Consider the following 27,653-nt stretch of genomic DNA (forward strand, 5'->3'; position numbering starts at 1 on the left):
CAGTGCAAAGAGAAACCTGCAACATGGAGTCTCACAGCTCAGGGACAAATTACTTGGGCATGGGCTGCAGGGCTAAAAAGAGCAGCGGAGCTGTTCCTCCTTGGGCTGGAGCCCTGCCTCCAAGACCCTTTCCTCTTGGCGGCTTTCAGAGCCCGGGCTCCTGCCTGACCACGAACAGCTACACTGCAGTTTTTGCCCCATGAACCCAAGTCAACTGACCCAGGTCAGGGCTGCGCTACAGACCCATGTCGGTATAACTACATCGCTCAGGGGTGTGAAAAGTCCACACCCGGGAGTGACATAGTTATTCTGACCTTAACCCCCCGCCTTCGAGACAACGCTGTATCAACAGGGAGGTGGATTAACTAAATCCACAAGCTAACTATGAGTCAGCAGTGTAAGGCGGTTGCAACAGCGAACGTCATTCTGGGATGTATTAGCAAGACACGATAAGTCATTCTTCCGCTCGACTCCGCGCTGATGAGGCCTCACCTGGAGTATTGTGTCCAGTTCTGGGCGCCACATTTCAGGAAGGATGTGGACAAATTGAGAGTCCAGAGAAGAGCAATAAAAATGATGAAAGGTCTAGAAAACCTGACCCATGAGGGAAGATTGAAAAAATTGGGTTTGTTTAGTCTGGAGAAGAGAAGATGGAGAGGGGACATACAAGGTTGTTACAAGGAAGAGGGAGAAAAATTGTTCTTAACCACTGAGGATAGGACAAGAAGCAATGGGCTTAAATCACAGCAAGGGAGGTTTAGGTTGGACATTAGGAAAAACTTCCTACCTGTCAGGGTGGAATAAATTGCCTAGGGAGGTTGTGGAATCTCCATCATTGGAGATTTTTAAGAGCAGGTTAGACAAACACCTGTCAGAGATTGTCTAGATAATACTTAGTCCTGCCTTGAGTGCAGGGGACTGGACTAGATGACCTCTCGAGGTCCCTTCCAGTCCTATGATTAACTACACCGATGGGAGAGCTTTCTCCTGTCGGCATAGAAGCATCTTCACTTAAGTGCTACAGGGGGAAAGCTACATGGGTGTTGATGCACCATTTTAAGAGTAGATCTGCCCCCAAACTCTGAAATTTGCTGGTGAGCTTTTCTTTGCAGTGTAGACAAACCTACTGTCCTCTGATGAACTCATCCGGACAGTTATATTCATTGAAGGGTGTGTTCATACCCAACCTCCAAAGAGATTTGGGATTCATGCAGTCACCAGGACTTCTCAGCATATCGCTACCCTCAAGGATCGGGGCCTGGTGACTAGTTTTTCCCAAGAACTGAGCTCCCCAGTGTGCGCTGCTCTCCTGGAAAATCTAGCCTTTTATTTACGTGAGTTGAGCGATTTTGAAACCCTGGCCCCATTGATTGGTGCTTAGCGTTCTTCAACATCTGGTTCTAGAACACGGGCCAGCCACGTTCAAATCAGGGAGAGCTTCAACTTGAAGTGGGTTTTAGCCCACGAAAGCTTATGCCCAAATAAATTTGTTAGTCTCTAAGGTGCCACAAGGACTCCTTGTTGTTAACACTAATATAGGCTCTGATCCTGCATGTACTTACCTTTACTCCCATGAGTCATCTTGGAGGACTCGTTGCAGTAAAATTCAGCATGTGTGTAAACGTTTGCAGGATCACGGCTTGATTTCCAGAAGTGCCGAGTACCAGATCTGATGAAGGAGGGCTCGGCAAACAGAAACAAAACATTTGTCCTGGGGAGATAAAATATCCTGTTCTCCTCACATTGAAACATCAAAGAAAGATATCAGGTTTTTTAAAAAAAAAATCAACATTCCAATGAACTCTGATGAACAATGCCCATCTTTTTGGTCTGGTTTTGCACAGCACCTTGCACACTGGCATCCTGGCTCAGGACTGGAGCTCCCAGTCAAGTACAGGAATATAAAGAAGAGCCTCTGAAAATTAGCCTCGGAGGATCAGATTTTCCAAAGAACCCAGCTCCCATCTAGGCACCTAAACAAGGCCTGGTCCCTGCGTGTGTTGTGTTTTTAGCTTTAAGCAGACGAGTAGACCTATTGAAGCCAATGGGGATATTCATAGATTTTTTTTTTTAAAGGCAGAAGGGAGTGGTATGATTGTCTCGTCTGACTTTATGCACAGCACTGTAGGACTTGCCTGGATTAATTCCTGCTTCAATTGATCAAGTTTAGCCTGGATGTTTCTGTAGGATTGAGGACTTGGCTCGCAAGAGCTGCTAAACTCCCTGGCAAATCTGGCCCTTCCTTAGGTGGCTTTAAATGACCTGAGGAATCTTGAAATATTCACCCCTGCTTTGGGGGCCGAATCCAGGCCAGTCTGGCCCCCAGGCGTGAGCACAGAGGCACCCCTGGTTTGACGTAATAGCAACAGATTGAACGCGTGGCTTCTGTCATAGGCCCTGCAAACAGTTTTGTTCAGCGGCTTTCAGCCCCGTGTGAATCCTGGATCAAGCACCCAGTGACATGCATCTGATGATGAGGCGCTGAGCAGCTGGCTAAGCAGGAGACTCTTCCCCTCCTATGATCAACTGTGCTGGATGCATTTTTGAAAAAAAAGAAAGCCCTGCTGTCCTGCAGAGAGGTCTGAGGCGGGAACTAAAATGGCTCGTATAAGTTCTTTACTGGAGGAGGACAGGGACCAAATTGTTTATAATGTAGCTTTTTGCGAGGCTAATCTTTGATCATCTGCCCCCTCCGCTCCCCCACCAGCGAAGACCCTGGTCCTTTGCTGCCGTGTCCCAAGGACAAAGTGATTTGCCAGAGAGGCTTGTGGTAGAAGGAGAGTCCAGAATTGAAAGCAAGTAACTCCATCGGAGAGGGGAAATGGCTGCAGTTTTACTGGGGAAGGTTGGTTCCCAGATACATTCATGCCAGGGACGGTGCCATCTAGCTTCAAAAAATGGACTCGATTTTTTCCCCCCTCCCCCACAGTGATTTATGGCTCCTTGTAGTGGTGAGAACACTATGGTTTGTCACTGTCTGGCAAACGGGGGGAGAAGGCAGCAGAGGGAACAAAACCAATTTTTAAAAATAATGTTTTATTGGGAAAAGATGTGTGGAGGGGTTTTTCCTCCTCTCCCCCCTTCTTCCCCCAAAAGTTAGCAGAGAAGGAGGGTCTTGTGGTTAAAGCACTAAATGAGAATCCTGGAGATCTGGGTTACATTTTCTGCTTTGCTCTAGACAGCCTGGGAGAGTCACTTTCATGATTTCAGTGGGAGGCAGGTACTGAAATGCCTTTGAGGATCAGGGCCTTACATACTAGGGTCATGACAGCAACAGACTACCCCAGATCTTTTTGGATTTAACAAATAAATGCCCTTAAACCTACTTAGGCTTTGTCTAGACAAGGAAAAGTGATCCAGTTTAGGCCAGATTTAGCCAGCTTGTGGTGACTAAGCCCAGCACATAATAATACCTAGCTCTTATGTAGCACTTTTCATCTATAGCTCTCCAAGCATTTTTAAAAGGGTCATGACGTTATCATCAGCCACCAGTATCCCCTTTTTACAGGTGAGGAAACTGAGGCACAGGGAGAGGGCATGGCTTGTCCAAGGTCACCTGGTGGTGGTGACAGGAATAGACCCTAGGTCTCAAGTCCAAGTTCAGTGCTTTATCCACTAACCCATATTGCCTCCCTAAATAACCTTTTCCCTAGTTAAGACAAAGCCACTGAGCTCTAACTTTGCAATACTGAATAAAGGAGGTGTGCTAAACCAGGTGAAAATAGCAGTCAAAAAAGGGGAGAGCTTGTTAACATGCCGAGTGGAAGGGGAGAAGAGGGGTACACTTGGAAAGGGATGGACAGGGAAGACTGGCATTATTTGCTGTTCTACTGACCTGGTAGGATGGGTGCTAGGGCTAACTTTAAGCACCTGAAGTGACTAAATCTTAAAAGAACATGAATGTGTCAAACCTCACTGCATCTCAGATGCATGGGTGAAGTCTATATATAGGCTAGGCTTAATGGATTGCATATGAGAGAGAGAGAGAGAGAGGCTGGATGGATGATAGGTAGAAGAATGGGCAGGCTGACTTACAGAGCAGATTGATGGGGGAAGGAGAGGATGGCAGATGGATATACACAGATTGATGGACAGGCTGGTAACTGGACAGACATAGGCAGGCTGAAAGGCTAGGCGGGCTGATGGCTAGATCTGCACACACACAGACAAGTTGAAGGACAATCTGCAGCATTTATTACATTTACAAAGCTGTATAGTTATACAAATGTTTAACCAATAACGATATATGAATATCCAAATATATTACTGGACATTAAAACATCATACAGGATGCAAACATACAGAGCAATTTGGTTTGTACCATATGGGGGTGAGGAACAAATCCCCAAAATTGAGGCCGTGGAAGTGCCTCATTTAGTCCATTTTGGCCTATGTACAAGGAGAAGGGATATCAAAGTCCGGTGAATATTTTCAACCCATGAAGCCCGGTGAAAAACAATTGAGCTTGCAGTCCAGCCCCAGCCAATAGAAGGGGAAGAAACAGAAATGGAAAGACTAAGAACAATGGCAACTTTGTCTCTTTACCCTGTGTGCCTTCTCCTCCCTTGAGATGATGCATGGCCGCAGTGAGCCATCTTCAATACATGCAAATTGCCCCTCATTTCTCCCCCCACACCTGCCCCCCATGACCCAACCGAAGATGTGTTCTGCCCATTTTGGCTGCTTCCATGGGAGATTTGGATGGCCCACCCACCCTCCACCTCCAAAAAAAGTGTACATTCTCTTTGCCCCTCAGATCCCTCATTCTTGCTGGGGATAATGTTCTCAAAGGTATCTAAGAAGTTAAGGTCCCAAGCCCCGTCTAATTCAGACTTAACCAGTTCACCCTACGCTGAACTGCATAACACCCATTAATCCCTCCCTTACAATGCTGTAGAGGGAGAGGTCTCCACTGGAAGAAAGTTCTTTAACTGTAACCTACCCAGCTTCCTAGAACCTTACCAAGAATGACTTGCACAGAGGGCTCTCTGCTCATGCTGGCTTTTCCCAGCGACTATGCCTCTCAATTCTTTGGGAGAAAACTTTTAGGGTTTTGTTTTTAAATCCATGTTCGCTGACCTTGTGGAGTCAGGGTCTGTATACACAGTTCCCTTCCCCACTCCTGTCGGTCTCAATATGCCTTCAAGATTTCCCACCCCCTCTACACGTGGCCCCTGCAGAAAAAAACCCAGCTCCTTTCTAGCAGTTTGACTCTTTCCTGTCCCCTGCAGGAATTTTCCTGTTCCTGGGATCTGCAGGCACTTATGTATTTATTAATTCATTCCACCATGAATGAATAAGGGGAATAAGCTTCTTGAGGCCCAAGAGAACGTGTGCTTCTGAGAATGCAGACACTTACTCCTTCCCTTCCACCCCGCCCCTAATGCGTGCTAACTCATGCACCCTTACCTAAAGGAAAAGGATTGTTGCGGCTTGGAAGGAAATCTTTAGTGGATGACAAGAGAATTCTCTGCAATGGGACCTGTGCGTTTTCTCGCCCCCTGCATGGGGGCAATGTCATAACACAAGATATAAGCAAAATGCAGCACCAGACACTATAAAGCTACAAGCCTTTTTAATGAAAACACTTTTCTTTTCGACCCTGACCCTTTCACAAATAAGCCACCTTTCTAAAGGCACTGTGTTTATTTTTTTTAAAATCCAGCATGAGGAGGATGAAGGGGAGATGGTGGGATAGGGTAAATCTAAAATGAAGGTTTGAAATGCCAAATTTAATCTTTTTAGCAAGCAAGGACTTATTGAGGAGGAAGAAATGGAGAGCGGAGTGTTTGATGGGGAAATACATTGGTTCTTAGTTTTAGCATCATCTTGGCCACCCCACCAAAAAACCCACACTCCTCGTAACCATCACCACAGTGGAAGGACTGAAATGCTGGTTTCCTGGTAGGATGGGCCCTAACTCTCTTCCTTTCCCACCCACTCACTTTATTTCAAGCTCATGAAAGTTGAGGCTATGTGAAATGCTGCTATGGGTCCAATGAGTGAGTACTCCCTGTTTTGAAGGTGGTGTTTGTTACTTAAAACCCGCATCCTGCAAAGTCTTAAGAGTGGGATTTTCAAAAGAGCCCTAAATGACTAAGGAGCCCAGGAGAGATTCCCAGCTTCTGTTGACTTGAGGGGCTAGATCCCTCGGCCTCCTTTGGGGTTGTGGGAAGGGGGAATCAATGACTTGTGCTCTTAAATTGCCTAGATCCTCTTGAACGTTCCACCCTTAAGGCACGTGCTTAATGAATGGAACTGCTTGGAGTGTGTAAAGTTAAGCACATGCTTAAATCTTTGCAGGATCGAAGCCTCAAATAGTCATTAGAAATCTACTCTGCAAAGGAGAAGAAAATTTACAGGGGGGAGACAAAGCCACATCCTTTTGCAAAACCAGTTCCTGGGTTCTTTAGATCCCTTCGCCAAGTCCACCTCCAAATGGAATGTGCTTTGGTGGCCCTTAAAGCTGAGATCTCTCACCCTTCCTGCCCCACTGCACAGAAATTTAGGGGGAACATCATTATGAAGTGAAGACAGGAGCAGGGATGTATTTACAGAGGGATGGAAATTCTCCTGGGAGACTACCCAGTGATTGTTAAGATGATCAGATAAGACATTGCAACAAGGCTGTGGGCAAAGCTGTCATTCTAAAGGGACCCAGGGAAGGTGCCTCTGACTGAGAAATTTAAAGCAGGCTAGGGGATGTAGATGCATACGGGCAAGATTTACGGGGTGGGGGGGGGACAACACACTTTGCCATGTTCTCAGAAATCTGGCCCTGACTTCTTTTGAAAAATGAAACTCATGGGACCTGATTTTCAGAAGTGCATAACACCTGCAGCTCTTGCTGGCTTCAACTGGGGCTGTGTGCACTCTTGTGGGTGGGAGAGGGGAATCAGACCAACTCTTCCCTTTAAATTAATGGTAGATGTATCTAAATCCCCTAGGCTGCTCTGGAAATAGCCTAGGGGTAACATTTTCAAAAGCACCACAGTGATTTGGTCTCCTAAATCACATAGGTCATTGATTTTCAGTGGAACTGGGGCTCCTAAATCGTTTAGGCCCTTTTGGAAATTTTAGCCAGTGGCCCTAACTCCAGGCAAGCCTCTGGCTTAACGTCAATGAAAGTTTGGATAGCGGAAGAGCTGCAGGATTTACAAAGCTGTAAGACCCCCTTCCTGCTTGCCCACATGCACAAAACACACACCACCTGCTTTTAGGTTCTTCATCCCTAAACCAGTCAGGAAAGGGGGTTGGCGAGGCTGACACAAGCATGACATCAGACGTGACTCTTAAGAAATGCCTGGAGAAGCCTCATCCTTTTGGAAGAAAGTGGCAGAACTCCAAATGCACTTATGGCGAGGATTGAGGCTTTCGGTCCCTGTGCTTTGCCGTTACCTGTGTATCCGTTACTATCGAGTCCAGTAGCTCCTGGGGTGACCGAAGGTACAGAAAATGAAGGGGCTGCAGCTTTTACCTAAACTTGGGCTCATGGCATGCAAGTTCCATAAGTTGAAGACACAAAAAAAAAATCATTAAAAAATACTCCACCACATTTTGTGTCTGTTATTTGCATTTTAAATTAATCTGGTCAATCAATAGAAAATAAGTATGTATAATTTTTTTCCTATATACACATATATATTTATATATAAAATGGAAAGTCACGCCCCAGGGGTCCCCTCTAGGTCAAGGCGGATGCTGTGCTGCCATTCACAGTCATTTTGCGCCCCCTGCTGGAGGAGGGTGGCATTTGGTGGCAGTTCGAGGTGCCATTGAGCAGGGTGCTGGGGTGGGCAGGGATGCTTAGCGTGGTGGTGTTGGAGCTGGGTGACCCGTGGGAAGGTGTGGCAGGGCTTGGCAAGGACGAGGAGGTGGCGGGCAAGGTGGCTGGGCTGTTTGCTTTGTCGCTGACGGATTCGCACTCGGATGCCCCGCTGGTGTTGGTGCACTCAGAGTTTGCAGGCTGGGACAGTTTTAGTCTCTTGCAAGCTGGCTGCACTCGGTATTTCAAAGGGAGAGGCCCATTCTACAGGGAGACAAAAGATGTTCACATGAGTGTTTTTAGAGACAATCACATTGATATCGACACCAATTAGTCTGGACAGAGGTAGGGTAGCTGTTGGTCTTGGGATATTAAAGAAGCAGGGTGGGTGGGATAATATCTTTTATTGGACCAGTTTCTGCTGATGACAGAGACAAGCTTTTGAGCCACACGAGCTCTTCTTCAGGTCTGGGACAGCAGTTTGGGACTCAGAAGCGAAGCTAAAGGGGGAGAGATTCAAAGGCATAAAGGGGTAGCCAAGGTGCCTGATTCCCATTAGCTGTCAACAGGAGTTAGGCATCTGACTGCCATTTGTTCCTGGGAACATTGCCCCTAAAATCGTCAGTGTAAAGAAACTGAATTGACACCAGAGCATGCTATACCCTAGGGTGTAACTTCATATTTAAAAACTCAACCAGGGCTCCAATTCAAAGAAGCGTTTCAACCCATGCTTAAATCTGTCCCAAGTCCTTTGCTAGATCAGGGCACAATTCAATACAATGATTGTCTAAAGCCCAGTTATTATGGCATTGCTATTGTGGCTCCATAGTTAAGTTTAATTCTCCTAAATTAACTGAACTGTGTAACAGAAGCTTATGTTGTAAAAATCTCAAAATGGCAAACATCAGAACAAAATCTGAAGTTGAAGTACTATTTAAATGGTTCATGCTAGCATCTTCTGAAGATAAAGGAACACTCTGTATGCATCTATCTCCATTCCTCTCCTATCAGTTTAAAAATCCTACTTAAACCAAATGCATGTCCTTACCTGTGCTGCTAATAACACCTCATTATTAAAACTATTTGAATTTATATTAACTTTATCGTTTATGAATTTGTTTCCTTTTTTCCCCTCTTATATTCCATTGGGCTTTAGCAGTGTAAGTAGACCGGTCAGTTTCAATTCTCCTAATCAGTTTAACTTTAGGAGTTCTCAAGCTCTGGAACAAAACTACAAGGAGTCCGGTAGCACCTTAAAGACTAACAGATTTATTCATGCATCTGAAGAAGTGGGTTTTTTACACACGAAAGCCTATGCCCAAATAAATCAGTTAGTCTTTAAGGTGCCACCGGACTCCTTGCTGTTTTTGTGGATACAGACTAACACGGCTACCCCCTGATACTTGGAACAAAATTGAAGTTCTGGTTGCTGAATGCTTTGGGAGAGTAGCAAGGCATGTTCAAAATCTAACCCAGATCTGTTTCATGTTTTGTTTTTAATTCAGACAGACTATTTCTATTAATATTAGTCTGTTTAAAATATGTGTCGATGTCATTTAAAACATTGCAATCTATAAAACGCTTTGAGATCTAGGAATTAAAAGCACTACGTATTATTAAGAAACATCTGCAAACAGGTAGGTTCTAAGTTCTGACAAACATTTTCAAAATATCTTGCCTGACAAAGTTTTGAGATAATAATGATGGTGGTTAAAAAGTTCTATGAATGGACTGTGCCATTGTCTCATTAACTAACCATTTAAATGGTTTGTTATAGGACATTATGTTCTTTTTCCATAATACACAATCCAGTGAGTTCCACAGGCTGGCTGGATATCCAAACTATGAGCTAAGAATGAAGCTAAAGAGAAAACACAGGACTGAAATAGTCTGAATTTTTTTCTCAAATAAAATAAATCTCAGTACTTGGATATTAGAGTGGAGGGCAGAATGAGTGAAATATTAAATTATAGGCACCAACATGCTTTCATTGGCTGTAATGGAAGATTTGCCATTTGGTTTCTCAGTGGGAAATGGATTGAATCTTACGGTCACAGTTCTCCCTTGTCCTGCACTTTGTGTAGCCTTTTACACCAGAATCATGGTGTTCAACACCCACTAGTCTGAATGACTACACAAGGTGCAGGGCACTGATGAATGAGGCCCCATTGTGCAAGTGCACAATCCTTTAGATATAGGATTTATTGTTTTATTTTCCCGTGAATTTCCAATGGCTCTTTCCAGGCACACCTGTAAAATTTCAAGTTCTGAGATGTCTTTCCAGGAACTGAGCCAGCTGGCTCAAGAATTTAGATGTTCATGAAAGATTAAAAGCTAGTCTCTGGAAAAGATTTTCAGGCTGCCTTCCAGAAATAAGTGATGAAGGATTCAGGAATTCAAATGGACATGCATCTTAAAACCCACACACTGGCAAGTGGCAATGTGAAAAATATCCCACTGAAAACTCTCTAAAATTTCCTAGCTGGTCTCTCAAGGAGTCAGGGCTTTATCATGTGAACTGTTGAGTACTGGTCCAGCACAGCCCTTAGATTCACATGCTTACCTTTAAGCAGATGGGGAGTCCCATTGAAATCAATAGGTAAGCATGTGCTTAAGCCCCCACTTCAGGCAATGCACACCTGTTCAAAATGTGTTCCTATTCAGGAAAGCACTTGAACAAGTCAATAAAATTAGAAGATGGCAAATTCAAAAGCAATAAAAGGAAATAATCTTTTCACAAATGAACAGTGGAACTCATTGCCACATGATGTCATGGTGGTTAAAAACTTATCAAGATTCAAACAAGGACTTGATGTTTACATAGATAACAAGAACAGCCACAGATAAAATAAGTAGGTAGTCTCTCTTCCAAAGTGTATATTAACATTTAAGAAGGGCTTAAATGCACAAGGATTTAAGCCAATCTCTAACTACTAGCAGTTAGGGGAATTTTGTTCTTCTAAAGCATGTCCTACTGACTGCTGTCAGAGAAAGGATATTGGACTAGATTAGATCTGTGGCCAATCTATCGATCCTGTGTTAGGAGAAAAAGGATGTTCCAGGTGTTAGACCACAAACCTAAGACCCAGGTTCAAGACCCTGCCCTGCCACAGACTGTGTGTGACCTTGGGTAAGACATTTAATCTCTCTGGGCCAGATTTACAAAGGTATTTAGGTGCCTAAGTCCAGATCCTCAAATGGTGATTCAGTGGTAGCGAGGCACTGAAATACCTTTGTACATATGTGCCTCAGTTCCCTATCTGTAAAAGGGGAATAACAGTACTTCCCTACCAGGCTGCTGAGAATAAATACATTAAAGATTGTGAGATCCAGATATTACAGTGATATGGGCAGACAAGTTCCTTAGATACAGAGCAGCTTAACCATGTGACGAAGTCCCATTGACTTCAACGGTACTTTTAACCCAGATCCTCATTGGTGTTTAGGTGCATAACTCCTATTGATCTGGGTCCTTCTGAGCTTCCTGAATTGGAGCTGAAGCACTTTAAAGACTCAAGCCACAAAAGGTGAAATCTAGAGCTGCTAGAGTTCATTTGAAACGATCACTTAGAAGGGTAACGTTAAACCCTTTTTCCCCTTAAGAAACAAACAAAAGTTGATTTGTGCAGGGCAGCTACGTCTGGCTAGGAGAGGGTTGTTGTTGAAAGTTCGCCCCACCGCGGCCTGGGAGCATGAATCAAGGCTCTTCGGAGCACCTGGTTCTAATTAAATGTGCTAGCAGAGAAAGTGTCAACAAGGGAAACATGTTTTTTGATTAATCTCAGTTTTCAAACCCTGCACTTTCCCCTCCTTCTGATGCCCCTTTGGAAGTGTCAGCCACAACCCCGTTCTAGGTGTGGGGGCAGTGGGTAATAGTCGGGACCTGGGTTTTTTTTTTTCCAGAGTCGCTGAACACAGTATTGCTAACGTGGGGGTGGGTCAAAAATCACAAGTCAAGCCCCCAAAATCACGAGATTTTTATAAACTAGATTTTGTTGTGGGGGTTTTTAAAATTTGCCTTTTGATTTCTTTTGCCTTTCATGGTCACATTTTCAAGCTTTTATCCACAACCGTGTTCTAGAACGTATTTGTAGGAAGTTCTGTGGCCCATGTTCTACAGGAGGTCAGACTCGCAATGGTCCCTCTTCATAAGAATGGCCAGACTGGGTCAGACCAAAGGTCCATCTAGCCCAGTCTGTTTTCCAACAGTGGCCAATGCCAGAGGGAATGAATAGAACAGGGAATCATCCAGTGATCCATCCCCTGTCACCCATTCCCAGCTTCTGGCAAACTGAGTAGGGACACCATCCCTGCCCTCCTGACTAATAGCCATTGATGAATCTATCCTCCATGAATTTATCTACTACTTTTTTGAAGGCCAAGACTGTAACAGGGTTTACAACATCCTCTGGCAAGGAGTTCCACAAGTTGACTGTGGCATGTGAAGAAATACTTCCTTTTGTTTGTTTTTAGATCTGCTGCCTATTAATGTAATCAGGTGACCCCTAGTTTCTGTGTTATGAGAAGGAGTAAATAACACTTCCTTATTTCCTTTCTCCACATCAGTCATGATGTTATAGACTGCTATCATATCCCCCCCTTAGTCGTCTCTTTTCCAAGCTGAAAAGTCCCCATCTTATTAATCTCTCCTCATATGGAAGCCATTCCATACCCCTAATCATTTTTATTGCCCTTTTCTGAACCTTTTCCTTTTCCATTTCCAATAAATCTTTTTTGAAATGGGACGACCACACCTGCACACAATATTCAGGATGTGGGTGTCCCATGGATTTATACAGAGGCAAAAGGATATTTTCTGTCTCTTTTTTTATCCCTTTCTTAAGGATTCCCAACATTCTGTTTGCTTTTATGACTGCTGCTGCACAGTGAGTGGAAGTTTTCAAAGAACGATCCACAGTGACGCCAAGATCTCTCTTGAGCTGTAACAGCTAATTTAGACCAAATCATTTTATAAAATCATAAGATTTGGCAAGATTCTTAGCACCCCACAGCGCCCATTAGCTGCAGCTGGAGTGGTGGGTGCCCACCATGTCCAGAAAATTGAGTTCCAAGATATTTTTGGAAGAATAAACCTCTCCTTCTGAAACCTTCCCCCTAACTATTGTCATTATCTACTACTGAAAAGACACCTGGTCATCACAAAAATATTTCATTTGCAAAGGGGCAGAGTTATTGCCTGAAAATTAGTATTGATTAACTGGTATTAATCATTAGGAGTCTTACAGTAGCATCTAAGGACTTCAACAGAGATCAGGGCTCCCTTACGCTAGGCGCTGCACGAATGGGGGAAGAGAGAGAGGAACCCAGTACTGAAGACTCAGACTTAAGGTCAGAAGGGCCCATCATGATCATCTAGTCTGACCTCCTGCACATTATAGGCCACAGACCCTCACCCACCCCCTCCAGCAATAGGCCCACAGCCTCTGGCTAAGTTACTGACATCCTCAAATCTTGATTTAAAGACTTCAAGTTGCAGAGAATCCACCATTTGCACTACTTCAGACCAAAAAGTGACTTGCGTCCCCACGCTGCAGAGGAAGGTGAAAAACCCCCAGAGTCTGTGCCAAAACTCCCCTGGGAGAAAAATTCCTTCCTGACCCCAATTAGGGTGATCAGTTAGACCCTGAGTATGTGGGCGAGACCCGCCAGCCAGCCACCAGGGAAAGAATTCTCTGTAGTAACTCCGAGGCCTCCTGCTCTAGACGTTAAGCTTCGGAGATGGGACATTAAGCGGACAAATGGTGGGAGGGGAAACAGAACAGGGAAGTGACCCATGGAGGTAGGGCTGGCAGCCGTGTCTTCTAGATTCCAGGTGATTGCCCTGCCCACTAGACCACACTGCTTCTCAATAAATGACGACAAAGATACTTCCAGCACAGAAGAGGGAGTTTTACTCACCCTTCTCCAAGGATAGATATAGGCGATGTCCATAAGCGTGTAATATTCCTTTAAAGGTTCATCTTCGTAGAGAACTTCCACCTGATAAATACAGACCAAAGTGAATCTTTCCCCAGGGGTCCCAAGGGCAAAATCAAATAGCTTGCTTCCCAATCCATGGTTGGACAGAAGGGTCAGATTTCCTCTTCAACAGAGCTCAGCTTCCATTTAGGCATCTAAATAAGGATCTGATTTCATAGTGCTCCATTCCCACTTTAGACCAGATTTTCCTAAGAGCCCAACACCCACTAAGCTGAGTTCTATTGAAAATCTGGCCACTTACTTTGGTGCCAAAGTGGGTTCTAAGCTTCTTTTGAACATCAGGCAGTCAGGGGCTGAATTAACCATTGCCCCACACTTCGCCCAGTCTTCACACCAGTGCAAAATGAATGTAAAAATACTACCGAATCAGAGTGGCTGTATATAAAATGCAGTGAATCGGGTCCAGCGTACCCACATCAGGTCCCCTCCTGGTAGGCCCTGGGAATCAGTGTCAGAATCGTTCTGAAGAAGGCACTGTTAGGTAGACTGGATAGGTGAAGGTGGTCTAGCGGACTGAGGTCCAACCCTTGCTGAATAGCTCTGGACAAGTCTAACTTCCCCATGGGTACAGAATGAGGTGGCGGATGCTTATTTAAAAGAGGGCTGCAAGACTTAATTAGCAAATGTTTGTACAGAAGGGTGAATAAGTGCTAAGTAGTATTATGACAACAGCCAAGCTTTTAAAGAAGTGTGTGTTTTCAGTAAGAGAAACACATAGTAAATCTCCGGAAAGAAATGTCTGTTTCTGGGGAGGTCTCAGATCGGAATTTCCAGCGCTGGTGTGGGGCTCCCGGAGTGTCAAGACTGCGTTTGGTTTTATTTTGGGGGAAAGGGAGGAGGTTCTCTGAGATACGCTCTCCTCCTGTTAATGCTCTTCTTCTGAAACAGATGGGGGCAGCAACTCAACGGGTGCAAATCAAGGCTGTTGACTTCAAATGGAGTGATGCAACTTGACACCAGCTGTTCATCTGGCCCCGTTGCGCTAGGCAACAGTGGGTTGCAATCTTGGTGGGGGTCCTGAGGTGCTACAATAATGCCCCTCATACATAATATAGCTTTCTATTGCAATAGCGTCTCAAACAGGGTCCTGTTGTGCAAGGTGCTGTATAAACATAACGGGTCTGGCCTAAAGAGCTTAATATCTAAGTATATCCAACAATAACAACATTAAGTCTTCTCTTGAAAAGAGAATGGGGACATGTGGTTTTTGAACACAGCAAGCACCCCAGTGTGTATTTAGAATGAGGGGTGTAAGAAGGGACTGTCCAAAGCCAGCAGGCCCACTGTTTAAATGCTCATACACCTTCCATGGATGTAATAAACGGCCATCCAAAAAGACAACCGGCCTAAGGGGTGCCGCACCAGTGGGCACGCACTGCAAGGAACCCTGACGGAGGTCAGGAGATCAAGCAGTGACCAAGGACCAGTTGCCAGTCACTCGCTACTCACTTTGTACTTGCTGGGAACATCCATCTTATTGCGGAGAAATTTAGCCAGATGCATGACTGTCATGGCAGCAGGACACCGGAGGAACCTTACACCGTTCTTCTGGGGCCAGACCAGAGGGAAGGCAGGGGGAGGAGGGGAAGGGAAGAGCGTTACTGAGAGCTGAGCAGCTGGAACAGGAGTGGGGATGAAATACGTACAGGAGCAGCTGTAAATCTATCATACACAAACAGAGCAGGGGGGCATGAAAGACTTGCAGATCATGCGCAAAGGGCTCTGCTGCAATCTATGCTGTTCGGGTTCTGTAACACCAGGGTTGGGAGCAGCGGGTAGAGCGCCTCACAGAGAAAACAGCAGCAGTCAAAAAATACATTGGACTGATTTTTAACTCTGAGGCCTCTGGGACATAAATGACTCACACCCCATTACATAGGAACAAAAGAAATATCTTGCTAACCGGTTGGACTAAAATCAGACCATTCGATCTCTCAAGGGCTGCACAGTATAAGCAGAAAAGCCCCTATTAGATAACCAGAAAACCAACAGAGTCTTTTTATATTTATACAGAGACAAACATATTACACACCTGTGTCTGCGTTGATTTCCTCCTTACTAATGTTTCAGTTTCAATATGAGCTCATCTTTCTTCTATCAGGGTTAATATTCCCAAACTCCAGGGAAAAAAGAATTATCTCAGATCATTTGCTCTAAGCACAGAGCTGGGAGCCAGGAAGTCTTGAGTTCTAACCTCATCCAGCACACGGCTTGTGGCCCTTAGGCAAGGTTCACTCAGGCCCTGGCCCAACAAAGAATTAGAACTAATTGTCCTTAAAGTTACAGAGGTGCTTTGTGGGGCTGGGGCCTGGGAGCCTAAATTGCCAAAAGTGGCCACTGATTTTTGGATGCCCAATTTGAGACATCTTGGGCCTGCCTTTCAGAGGGTCCTTGTGGTGAATAGGAATAGGATGGTATCCCTTTAAATAGTTTGTGAGCTCTCTAGTGATGCTCACTGTGTTCTGTTTTAGTAGCTGCCAGAACCCAGTCAGCGCCGTAGCATCTATATAGCTAATCCTTGCATGGTGTGTATATACGGCAAACACCATTATTTAGATTAATAGATTTTAAGGCCAGATGGGACCATTATGTCATCTAGTCTGACCTCCTGTATAATACAGGCCAGAGAATTTGTGTCTGTGTGGTTCCTTGATTGTTGTGTAAATAGCAAAGACCACCCCAGATTGTAGTTGAAATCAATAAAAGCGACAGGGCCTCAGTCCCTCTGAAAGTCAGATCCAGATCCTCAAATTGAAATCATTGGGAGTTAGGCATCTAAATACTTCTTGAAGATCCGGGCAAAAAGTTCATGCTTTGGGAGAGTAGCAGGGTATGTTCAAGAGTTGGGAATCCAAAATCTGAAACACCCGAAGTCACTGACGCCTGCTGAAAAAGTGGGCCTTGATTTCTGCCTCTCAGATTCCTCACCCGTACCATGAGACTAATAGTTCTGACTTCTCTGCCCCAACGCATAGATCGGTCATAGGCCTTTGAACAGCACCCAACCTTCGTAAAAAGCCATTTCTTGGAATAAGTTTGATTCTTTATGTGTAAAACCCAGGGGAGAACTGGAGACAGGATGATTGGGGCAGGAGGAGCAGCAGCTCAAAGGCCAGGGGAAAGAATTGATCATCTGTTGCTGTCTCATACCCCCTGCCAAAAGAAACAAAATGTGGCTTCCGCTTCAAGATCTTTGGAACTTGCACAAACCTTAGTGCATGCCCTGGTGCAGGAAGCATCAGCCCTGCCTTCCGCTGCCTCCTTCCCAGGGGAAGAGCAACGCACTGACGGGGACCTCTTTTTGTTTACCTGCAGGTCTCTTTAAGCGATCAGCTTGGCAGCACTTACTTTTTCCTTCTCCACGTCCCCGTTTTCAATCGTCCCTTTCTTTTCATCTCTAGGGAAGAAGGGACAGAAGGAGCATTTTTGTAAAAAAGTAACAGAAACTAAAGTCACCCCCTTAGCCCCGGAGAGGGGATATTAAGCTTGCCAAGGCAGTCGTGGCACAAGGGTTAATTTCTCTCTGGATGTGCGGTGGTGGAGAGGCACGTACAATCTAATCATCTCCAGCTAAGCCATAGAGCTAGCATATAAAAGGCATCGGGACTGCAATATGCTCTATTCAGGGCTTTGTTTTAGCTTGTGTATTGCAGCTACAATGCTCCATAGGGAGGACTTCAGGTCACATGACAAGCCCTCCATTCATAAGCTTAATTAGTCTTTGCACATCCACAACACACCTGAGGCTCTATAGTCTGTAAAAAGCCACTTCTAAGTCACCTATAGAACTATAGCGTCCAGGTCCTGGTGAAAGAACAGCCTGGATGCTTATCTTTCCTGCCAACTCCAGCTGTTTCTATGCAGTGCAAGGAAACCCTTCCAGGGCAATCAAGCACTCAGGCGGAAACCCTGGCCCACTAGAAGTCAATGGGAGTGTTAAACAGATCCAGAATCTTACTCAGGGTCTCTGCTGCTGAAGAAAATAAGAGTATTCAAAGTCTCTTCCCAAACCATGCATGGGGTTTATTTTCATCCCTAGAAGTTAATAAATCGCATAGGCTGGGATTGAGGAAGGTGCTTAGGTACCTAACTCCCATTGAAACGAGACCCGTGAGTGTATAGTTCAACGTATATGGGTGACTCTGGCTAGAGCATTTCAACTCCAAAGCCAACGCGAGTCCTTCCTTTCATTACAATAAGCTTTGGATCAGGCCATGGTGCTGGAGATATGTGGGATCCCTACAAGTGGGCCTGCCTAAATAGCTGGTGAAGTTTTAATCTGGTCCCACTCGAAACCAGCCAGAACCACCCACACCCCGCTGAACTAAATAGACTAGATCAGATTCTCGTTAACGCCAGGGTAAGTCAGAAGTCACCCCTGGGAGGACGGAGGCATGTGAAACGGATGCAAAGGAGTGGAAAATCAAACGGATTGGCTGAAATTCACCCTGTGCAGGAGTGCTAGCAGCCACGCACCACTTGTTCAGTCTTCTCAAGGGAAGCTGTGAGGGGCTGGGTCTTAGGCACTTTTGGAAATTTTATCCATTAACATGTCCCTACTTCTCAGGGGTGTTGTGATGATAAATTCCCGAACGTCGGCAAGCTGCTCAGATCAAACAAGTGGACCCTGGTGCAGGGGGAGAGCGGAGGTAATATAAATAGAAGAGGATGCAATGCCATAGTGCCTATGAACCCTAATCACGCACCCATGGGCCCATTGTGCTAGGCGCTGTGCAAACACAGAACCAAAAAACAATGGTCCCTGCCGCAAAAAGATTGATTCGAGTATAAGACACCAGACACAAGTGGACAGCCAGTCAATAGGAGTGATCATAGCTCACCACCTGTCTAGCCATTACCGGGTTATACTTTGCGTAGGGATGAATCACATCTTTCAGTAGAGGGCAAGCAAAAGGGAGACTTAAGGGAGACTTAAGGGATACGCAGGCTGGAGAAGAAGGAGGGGCCAGTGGTTAGAGCGCTAGCCTAAAACTTCTCCATTTCCTGCTCTCCCACAGACTTCCTTTGCAACCTGGGGCAAGTCATTTAGCCGCTCTGTACCTCAATTTTCCATCTGTAAAAATGGGAACACCACCACCGCTCTGCCTCACTGGGGTGCTGGATAAATACATTAGCTTGTGAGGTGCTCAGGATTATATGGTAATAAGGGCCATATGAGCAGTTAAGGTATTTAAGGCTTGTGCCAGCCCTACGCAGAGGCATACATGTTTCCCACCTTAGTCTTTACACAGGTAAAACTCCCACTGATCTGAACTGTAGCTTTACCTGAGTAAAGACCGAGAACGCTGAGAACAGTCTTCAGGATTCAATCCATTCCCGGAAATAAGATCTTAGAGGTAGCCAGAAAGGGCAAGATTTTGACTCAGAACAGGAGGAGTTTAGCAACAACAACAAAATCTTACCTCATTCCTTCGTAAAACTCTATGGATAAGCTGACAATTTCATCATCTGTCAGGTTCCCTTTTTCTTGTTCGGAAACTTCCCCACGATCCTCATTTGACCCATTGGGAACTGCACAGGGAGCAGGGAGAGAGATGTTAAACCCCTCCCAAAATGTATTCAGTGTCAAGACAGAGGAGAAGAGAAGAGAGACCGAGGCTATTCCTGTTTGCAGACACTTACCGTCTGCCATGGGATAGGCTGCATAGAAGTCACGCCGCCTCTTCATTTCATCTGCAAGAGAAGATAGATCAAAGCAAGAAAGAATGAAAAGAGAGGGAGAATAGAAGATCCAGGCCTGGTCTACACCGGTTTTGTGCCCAGTTGGGAGTGTGATGTTTTACCAATACAGTTATACCAGTATAAGCCTTCATGTGGATGCAGTGATGCTGGTTTAAATGGGTCTTATGCTGGTATAGCTTATTCTCCCTATGGAAATAGCTATACCAGAACAAGCACCTTTATACCGATATAACTGCATCCACACTAAAGCAGGTTGTACCTCTGTAACGAACCTGGTATAGTGAAAGGGGTGCAACTTTTGTCTTTGCACAGGGCGTAAGGGTGGCAAAGTCACACGCGCTTTAACCCAGCTTACGATGACATAACGGGATCGACTTTCAACAGGAACAGAGTTGGGGCAGCACAGAGCCCTACCCCCAAATCATCACCATTATTACTTGATTTGATTATTGTTGTCTGTATCTGTACCTTTGAAAAGCCCAGGGACCAGTTTGTACACTATGTCTTGTAAGGTTTTGTCAGACCTGAAAGACACAAATAAGAATGAATCAGGGTGGGTCAGTGTAGTTATTTCCGGATCCATTCCAGTCACCTGTCTGCGTTCCCTCGCCAAACCAAAAGAGAGCACCTTTCACTCCCGTGTAAAAGACTGGCACAAGGCTCATGCACCATTTAAGCCCTCAAAACAGGGCTTACGTGGGACTTAAGTAGTGCACAGACATTGCACTGGCCCTTTGCAAAGGAACACAGCCGGATGAATTCAAGACCATGCTGTACAGGCTCTGTGCCAATTTAAATATTGCTGGTAAAACTCCGATTGACTTTGATGAACGTGGACACAGGTTGCAAGTAGCCTTATTTAAAAAAAAAAATAAATCCAGGCTTTGCCAGCTCTTGTGCTATTTGATGTTTTATGGAATGCCTGAAATTCAATGATTACATCAGAATGTCATGTCATTTTTTTTAAAATTACATTTCTAGCCTTTGTGACTGCAGAGAAAAGCTGAAAAATAGCCACCACCATCTAGCTCTAAGATTGCACTTATCCATAAAACTCAAAGTGCTTTACAAAGGTCAGTATAGCTATCCCCATTTTACAGATGGGGAAACTGAGGCAGGAGGGGTCTGCCCAATGTCACCCAGCTGGCCAGTGGCAGAACCAGGCCTCTCATTATTTTATTTGCATTACCATGGTTCCTATCAACCCTTGTCAAGGACTAGGACCCCATTGGTGAGGTGCTGTACAAACACAGAACAAAACCTCACAGTCTAGAAGCAGGTCTCCTGAGTCCCAGTCCAGTGTCCTACCCATTGCCTCTCATGTGTATTCTAAAAGCAAGTTCAGAGAACCCAACTTCTAAAAATATATAGGTCATGATTGTTAAGCTAATCATGAGTAAGGCTAAGATTTTGTCAGGAGTATTTTTAGTAAAAGTCACGGACAGGATGTGGACAACAAACAATAAATCATGGAAGCCTGAGCCTGAAGTCGTGGAGATCATTTTAAAATCCTGGAATCCGTGACCAACTTGTAGCCTTAATCATGATATGTGGGGAGCCTGGCTCACGATTTTTGAACTCTTAGCACGGGCAATACTGAAGACCTAAATACCCCCCACAAGCTTTTACAAATCTCTAAGATCAATAGAAATGTTTCCATAGGGTTTTGTTGTTTTTTTTTTAATTATAAAGATACCATGTTTTGTTTAGGCTTTGACATCCCTCTGCAGTATTTGCAACCCAAATATTGCTGCTTTGTAGGACAAAAACTAAGCAGTGAAACGTAAAATAAACCAAAGCAGAAAGTGACCAGTTCTACATTTTGGTTGTCTGAGGGTAACATTTTCTAAAGGGCCTAAGTGATCTAGGGCTGGTATTCAAAAAAGTACCGAGGTGCTTCATTTCCATTGATTTCCAGGGGAATCAGGCAAGCAGGTATCTTTGTGAATCTCATCTCTAAGTCCCATTTGCAAAAGTGACTTAAGGCCAGAGTTCCAAAGGCATTTAGACCCCTAAAGATGCAAATAGGTACCTAATGAGATTGACAGATGTGCCTAAGCAGGACAGGCTCCAAAATCCCATGGACTTCAATGGGAGACAGACATCAAACTCATTTAGACACTTTGGTATAGACCATTAAGTATCTTTTGCATCTATAGGCACTGAAATACCTGAATTGTATACTGAAATTGCCCTAAATTGGATAGCTGCATTTCAAAAAATTACCATAAGTCAAGTGTCAAAAGAAAACAAATATGTTAATGATGACAAGGCAGTTGTATTTGCAATTATTCCTACTTTAACAATAGAAGGCCTTTAATAAAAAGGGGCAGTCATTTGCTATTCTTGAAAAAGATATGTTTAGCCTAACCATGTCCCTTTGATCTATAATTCCTTGCTGGTGTCATCATAGGATTGACAGACCACTCTCTGCCATTATTTATTACATGGACACACAGAATTTGCTTTGTAATTTACAGCAAGCGGATGAAAGAGCAAGTTGTGTCATTTGATTGGCTAGTTAATTACAAGATGGTCATTATGCTTGTTTGCATCAATAATCATTTCATCCAATAGCTCCAGCCCCAGGGTGTTTGCTCACTGTGTGTCACAGATGGACACCAGTCCTCAGGGGTCCAGGTGTGTTTGGGATGTCATAACCCCATTGCATATTATTGGTATCCCGAAACTTGGTGCTGAATGGTGCTAAGCACCTGGCAGGAGAGATTCCATAGTCCTTAAAATAGTCATGACTGACATTTCTGACAACACAGCTGGGTATTATGCAACTCAGATGGAGGGGGAAGGAAAAGAGAAAGGAAAGTGACTAATCATGCAAATTCAGAGTCTGATCCAAAACCCAATGAAGTCAATGGGGAAGTCATGAGGACTTTGGATCTGGCCCAAAAAGCAGGGCTACCGCTCTAGTTCCAAGAACAAATGGAAAAAATGGGAACATCAGGGTCACTGATCATGTATCAAAATTATTTCTATAATATAATAAATAACCTTGCCCTTTTATAAAGATACCTTGCTCAAATATAGGGCTTTCATCTTTAGCCCCTTCCATTTGAAGCTCTCAACGTTCTTTGCTAACCTTTGTGAATCAAGTCTCCCAAGACCTTCATGTGAGGCAAGTTGAGATAATTCTACCGATTTTACAGATGGGGAAGCCAAGAGAGAAAGAGATTATGGCTAAATTTTTGAAGTGTGCATGCCTAAAAATAAACTTTGACTGATATGCAATGAGAGATGTGGGCACCTCTGGGAAAAGGTCAGGCCCCTTGTTTAAGAAGTAGTTTAGGGATCCACCCTATAAATGATTGGTCTAAGGCACAGATCCTCAAAGGTATTTAGGTGTCTAACTTGCATTGATTTCAATAGGAGTTAGGTTACCTATATGACTTGAACAAGTTTCCTTCCAGACGGTGACACAGATTTCCTACCCACTTCTGATACCCAAGTCTGCCTCAACTACCCGACTCTGATAAAAATAGAGAGAGAAGACTGTGGATTTGATTCTCATTCACAATCCAGGCCCCTTGATGCTGCTCAAGTGGTGTAAAGGGACCCTAGTGCCAATGAAAATTGGGGTCTGATTGGACAAGGATGCAAAGATCTGCATAATGGTGGGGGAAGGAGGGGTTGTCTATGACTAGTAGCTACTGCAATGCAAATTATAAATTAAGGTTCGAGTGATATCTCAGAGCTTGGAAGAGCAGTGCAATTCTAGCCTGCTGCTTTGTGTCTGTCTGTATGTTGGCAGAGTGCATCTCCGTCTGGGTCTGTGCACACATTCAGAGATATTTAGCAGAAAGGTCTGTGGGAGTTAGAGCGTAAATATTTCACAGGGAACCAAAAAAAAAAAAAAAGTGTTACTACAGAAACGAATTTACATGGAAGAGCTAAAAAAAGCCCCTAGTGATGTATTGCAGCCTTAATGGTTTCTATGCCAACCACCTGCAGAGCTAATTCTACAACTGACAAGACATGTCTGGGTTTGGGGAAGCCAGACGAATGGGGAAGGGGCGAAGCTGGCATAAAGCATGCACCAAGCACAGGGGTTCGACTGCATTCGTTTGATCCCAGTGGTTCTGGGCATGGAACGGGGGTCTGAAAACTACCCACCCACCCAGAATAGTAACAGCCTAGGCACAGCCAGCCGCACGCTCACACAGAATAATCCTCCGCTGGGAGAAGAATGCATCGTTCCAAGGCAAAGGGATCAATGAATTATAAACCACAAGCGGGCTCAAGTTAAATTTCTCTTGTCGTGGCTTCAAAGCCTGACATCTGTGGTCAGGGCACTGTCTAAAGATGACCTCAGGTACTCAGTCCAAACTGACAGAGGATGTAACTCACATTGGGCCTTTCCCTGCTAATTAATCATCCCAATCTCTTTACAGCATCATTAAAGGGGGCTGGAACGTTCAGAGACGCTCCTGGTCCTGTCTGTTCCGTCATGACCCTTGTTGTCTTCCCTTCCGGCTCGGATTTCATTGATATTCTACAGCACAGAGCGTGGGGCCCCATTACATTAGGCACTGAATCTGCCATTAGTGAGACATTGGAAGCTATGGAGGCAGGGACTATCTTGACATCACAGCCCTGCCGGGGCTTTGCTTATGAAGTCAAACACTCCAGGAATGCCCATGATGACATCAAACACAAAATAATGACAGTGTACAGAATTCCCTAGCCTGTGCAACTGTTATGAGAGACATGAAAGTTAGGGTGCTCTGGTTCTGATAATTCTTTCCTCTCCTCCCCCACAAGCATTCAAGGAGATAAGAGACTTTGGGTCAACATTCAAATAACCTACATACAGTAGACTATAAGGCATCAGATATAGTCTAGTAGGCTATTCTAGCAGACTATAAGGCAGGGGTGCTGGAACAAATTTTACAGTGGGGTGTCCTGAGACCCATTGAACCAAACTGTAAATCCTGTATATAATGGAATCCACTTTGAGCCAGGGGGTGCGGCAGCCCTCCCTGTTCCAGCACGTATGCTATAAGGCGTAAAATTGCAGAGTGCAAATCCTGTTCTTCTGGGGCGACAGGTTTCACTTGGCTTCAACTGAAGATGCTTATTCTCTTTAGTAGAAAATAACACTCCTGATCTTCTAGAGCATCCACTGGAGTGGCTGAAGGAAGAAAACCACAAGAGGTCTTTCCCAACACAAAGGTCTGTGAGTCTCTGCTGCTTATGCCCTGAGTCAGCAAACGAAGGTAGTTGCATGGTGTCCATTTCAGTAGTACGTGAGCGCCTCACCATCTTTCATGGATTTATCCTCAAAACATCCCTGTGAGGTGGGGAAGTGCTGTTGTCTCCACTGGACAGATGGGAAACGGAGTCACATAGAGACTAAGGCCTGGATCCTCAAAGGTAGGTAGGTGCTTAACTCCACTGGGTGGAGGCCTTTGAGGCTCTGGGCCTAAATGACACATGAAGTCTGTGACAGAGCTGGGAATTTAACCCAGATCTCCTGAGTCCCACACGTACCTAACTTTATGAAAGTAAATTAGTCCCATTGGAGACAATGGACTTCTCACATGCTGATGGTTAGGAACATACCTTGCTGAATAAGGGTCAGAATTACATACAAAGACCTCAGTTTTCCAAAGCAACTAGTAGTTTGGTGCCCAGTTTGGGGGACTTTAAAAAGGGACCTCGTTATTTGTTAATTCTGTGCATCCACCTTCTGGAAATCAGGGCCCCTTCAGGCATCCCAAGTTTCCCCCCTCTCCATAAATATATAAATAAATTAAATAATGGATGCACCCAAAAGCACTACTAGTGGCTCTGGAAAAGTTAGGCCAAAATATCTGTCTCCCAACTGCAGCAACGCGGGGATGAGAATTCCTTGCGACAGCGGGGCTCAGTGACATGCTACAGCAGAAATCCAGAGCCTGGTGCTTCCCAGTTTCCGTGTTATCACACATTTGGGGCTGGGGGGCAAGATCCAGAACAGTGAGGTTCCCTCACCTGATGCTGAGCAGGGGCCTGGTTTTATGCACCTGGACATCACACATTGGACAGTATTTGTTGGTCTCCAGGTAACGGACGATGCAGGTTTTACAGACTAAAGAAAGAAAGACAAAAATAAATAGGGTAAAATCAACATACAGACACACAGGGTGAATATCACCCTGGGGCAGAGTCAGCACAAGGCCTAGGCGCCACTTAAGCACTAGGTATTAAGTCTCACTTCGGCTCCATTTATAAATGGTGCCGAAGCAGGATAGAAGTGGTGTCTAACTTTCCCTGGCCCTCTGTACAGGGCTGGCTTTCACCCACAGCGAACAAGCAGCTGCTTAGACATTCTGGACAAGATAATTTTTTACCCTCACTGATTGGAAAGTAATCTGTGACAGCTTCTATTTAATCCAGCTGTTAGCAGCCATATATCAATGAGAGGGGGATCCCACCAGTAGGGGCTATTCCACATTCCCCTCTTATCAAGGCACAGCTGCCCTTACACCTTGCTTCTCTCTGCAGGCATATTAGAGGAATTACTAGATTGGAGCAGATCCTGGGTCCAGCCAGTCTAGGATGTTGTCTGTGAACAGCAGCTGGAACTAGATGCTTTAGAGGAAGGTAGAAGAACCCAAAAGCAGGTAGATATGGGATTATCCGCCTCATACACACATAGCTCTCATTCTGATCTCTAATAGTGAGAGATTGCCTTACACCCTGTATAGCACAAGGGTCCCTTCCCAAATGTTTGTTGTTGTTAATTATAACTCTGGTTATTCTTGACAACCATAGAAATGTCTTGAATCTTGCTAAATTCTTGGCCTTAGTGAATTTGTGTAGCAGTGAGTTCTAAAGTTTAATCCCATGTTGTGTGAAAAAATATTACCGTGTATCAGTTTTCATTTTCCCCACCTTTTAAGGTCCCCTTGAGGAAATCCACAGCTTTGGCGTTTCCACCCAAAGGGATGCAGCAGTTTTCCTTGGAAATATGGTAGGATTCTAGCTTCACCACCCCCTCCCCAATTCACCTCAAAATTATTGAATGGGTAATCTTAGGCCAAGAGTGACTAGGGGTTCAGAGTGCTTCAAATTTGGGGGTGTCTCACATGACAAGGAGGGCCTGGTTTCCAGGAAGGGAGAGCTCTGCTCTTCCTGAAAAACTAGTATCAGCCCTCTTTAAAGGGATCGCAAGTTAGGCACCCAAAAAATCACTAGCCACTTTGGAAAAATCTTGACCCATGGAGTTATATTCTGGTGAGCAGCTGGGGAATCTCTCATCACCACCAGCTGGCTTCTGAGCTTAACTCCCAGAAAGGAGATCTGCCTGGTGGAATGAAAGAAGAGAGTATTTCATTGGGAACAGCTGATTTCCCCTGTTTCCCCCCACCTAGGTACAGAGGAAACTTACAAGAGTGTAAACATTCCACTATGGTGGTTGCATCTATGAAGTAGCCACCACACAAAGCACACATCAAGTGGGGATTCAGCTCCGTGATCTTTATCCTGGTGGTTCTGTGCATTTTGGATCAGGGCCTCAGCAGATCCTCTCTGGAAACAAACACACACACCCCACCCCGAGGATCAAGTTAGTGGCATCTACAGGGTCATCACCCCTCCTGGAATATTACAGCAACCAGAACCAAGTCATCAGCTGGAGCTAGTGAAGGCAACATTCCAGAAGCAAATGGCTCAATAGGTTACACACCACAGGAGTCTCTGGTTTTAGGATTTATTCCCCCTCCCCCCCAACACACACATACACCTTGTAATCTGGGTTCTGTGGTGAGGCCTCGCAAAGCCTCTGAAATTGCAATAATACAGAGAGAGGACTGAGCATTTGTATTTTAACAAAACAAAACACCTCTTTTTCAGCCCCCACAGAGTCCGACTGGGACAACTTTACAATGGGTAGCAACCTTTCCAAATGTAATCTTGTTGCTGACACTAACTGCTTATGGGTCTGCACAGTGCCTAGCGCCTAGGGGCCCAGAACTGGTCTGGGTGTTACCACAATAGAAATGTAAGGTAATAACAACACTCATGGGGGGAAGACATAACTCACCTAGAGTATTACAATCTGGCCCAAAGTGATCCTACAGCTTACATTATACAGTGAATCTCTCTTTACTCCCAAATCCTGACCAAAACACATACAAGATAAAGAATTTATTTAGTAACGTGGTTTTTTTTTTTTTAAATGGAGGCA

General features: G+C 44.8%; 1 protein-coding gene across 2 annotated transcripts in view; it reads right to left on the reverse strand.

The window, feature by feature from the left end:
* Nucleotides 1–4,180: 4,180 nt before the first annotated feature.
* Nucleotides 4,181–27,653, reverse strand: part of PCGF2 (polycomb group ring finger 2) — a 36,785-nt gene continuing 13,312 nt past the window's right edge. Inside the window, exons 2-10 of one of the 2 annotated variants that reach the window (XM_077806435.1) lie at nt 26,856–26,995; nt 25,457–25,553; nt 19,937–19,992; nt 19,409–19,459; nt 19,189–19,297; nt 17,114–17,162; nt 15,215–15,310; nt 13,685–13,765; nt 4,181–8,029 (exon numbers count right to left, since the gene is read on the reverse strand). In XM_077806435.1, the coding sequence (XP_077662561.1) occupies nt 7,685–8,029; nt 13,685–13,765; nt 15,215–15,310; nt 17,114–17,162; nt 19,189–19,297; nt 19,409–19,459; nt 19,937–19,992; nt 25,457–25,553; nt 26,856–26,967 (996 nt within the window). In that variant the 5' untranslated portion in view covers nt 26,968–26,995 and the 3' untranslated portion in view covers nt 4,181–7,684. Of the gene's footprint in view, nt 8,030–13,684; nt 13,766–15,214; nt 15,314–17,113; nt 17,163–19,188; nt 19,298–19,408; nt 19,460–19,936; nt 19,993–25,456; nt 25,554–26,855; nt 26,996–27,653 lie in introns of both variants that reach the window. The other variant, XM_077806434.1, reaches the window with a different exon arrangement.

Source organism: Eretmochelys imbricata, chromosome 27 (assembly GCF_965152235.1).
Source record: "Eretmochelys imbricata isolate rEreImb1 chromosome 27, rEreImb1.hap1, whole genome shotgun sequence".
NCBI lineage: Eukaryota > Metazoa > Chordata > Testudines > Cheloniidae > Eretmochelys > Eretmochelys imbricata.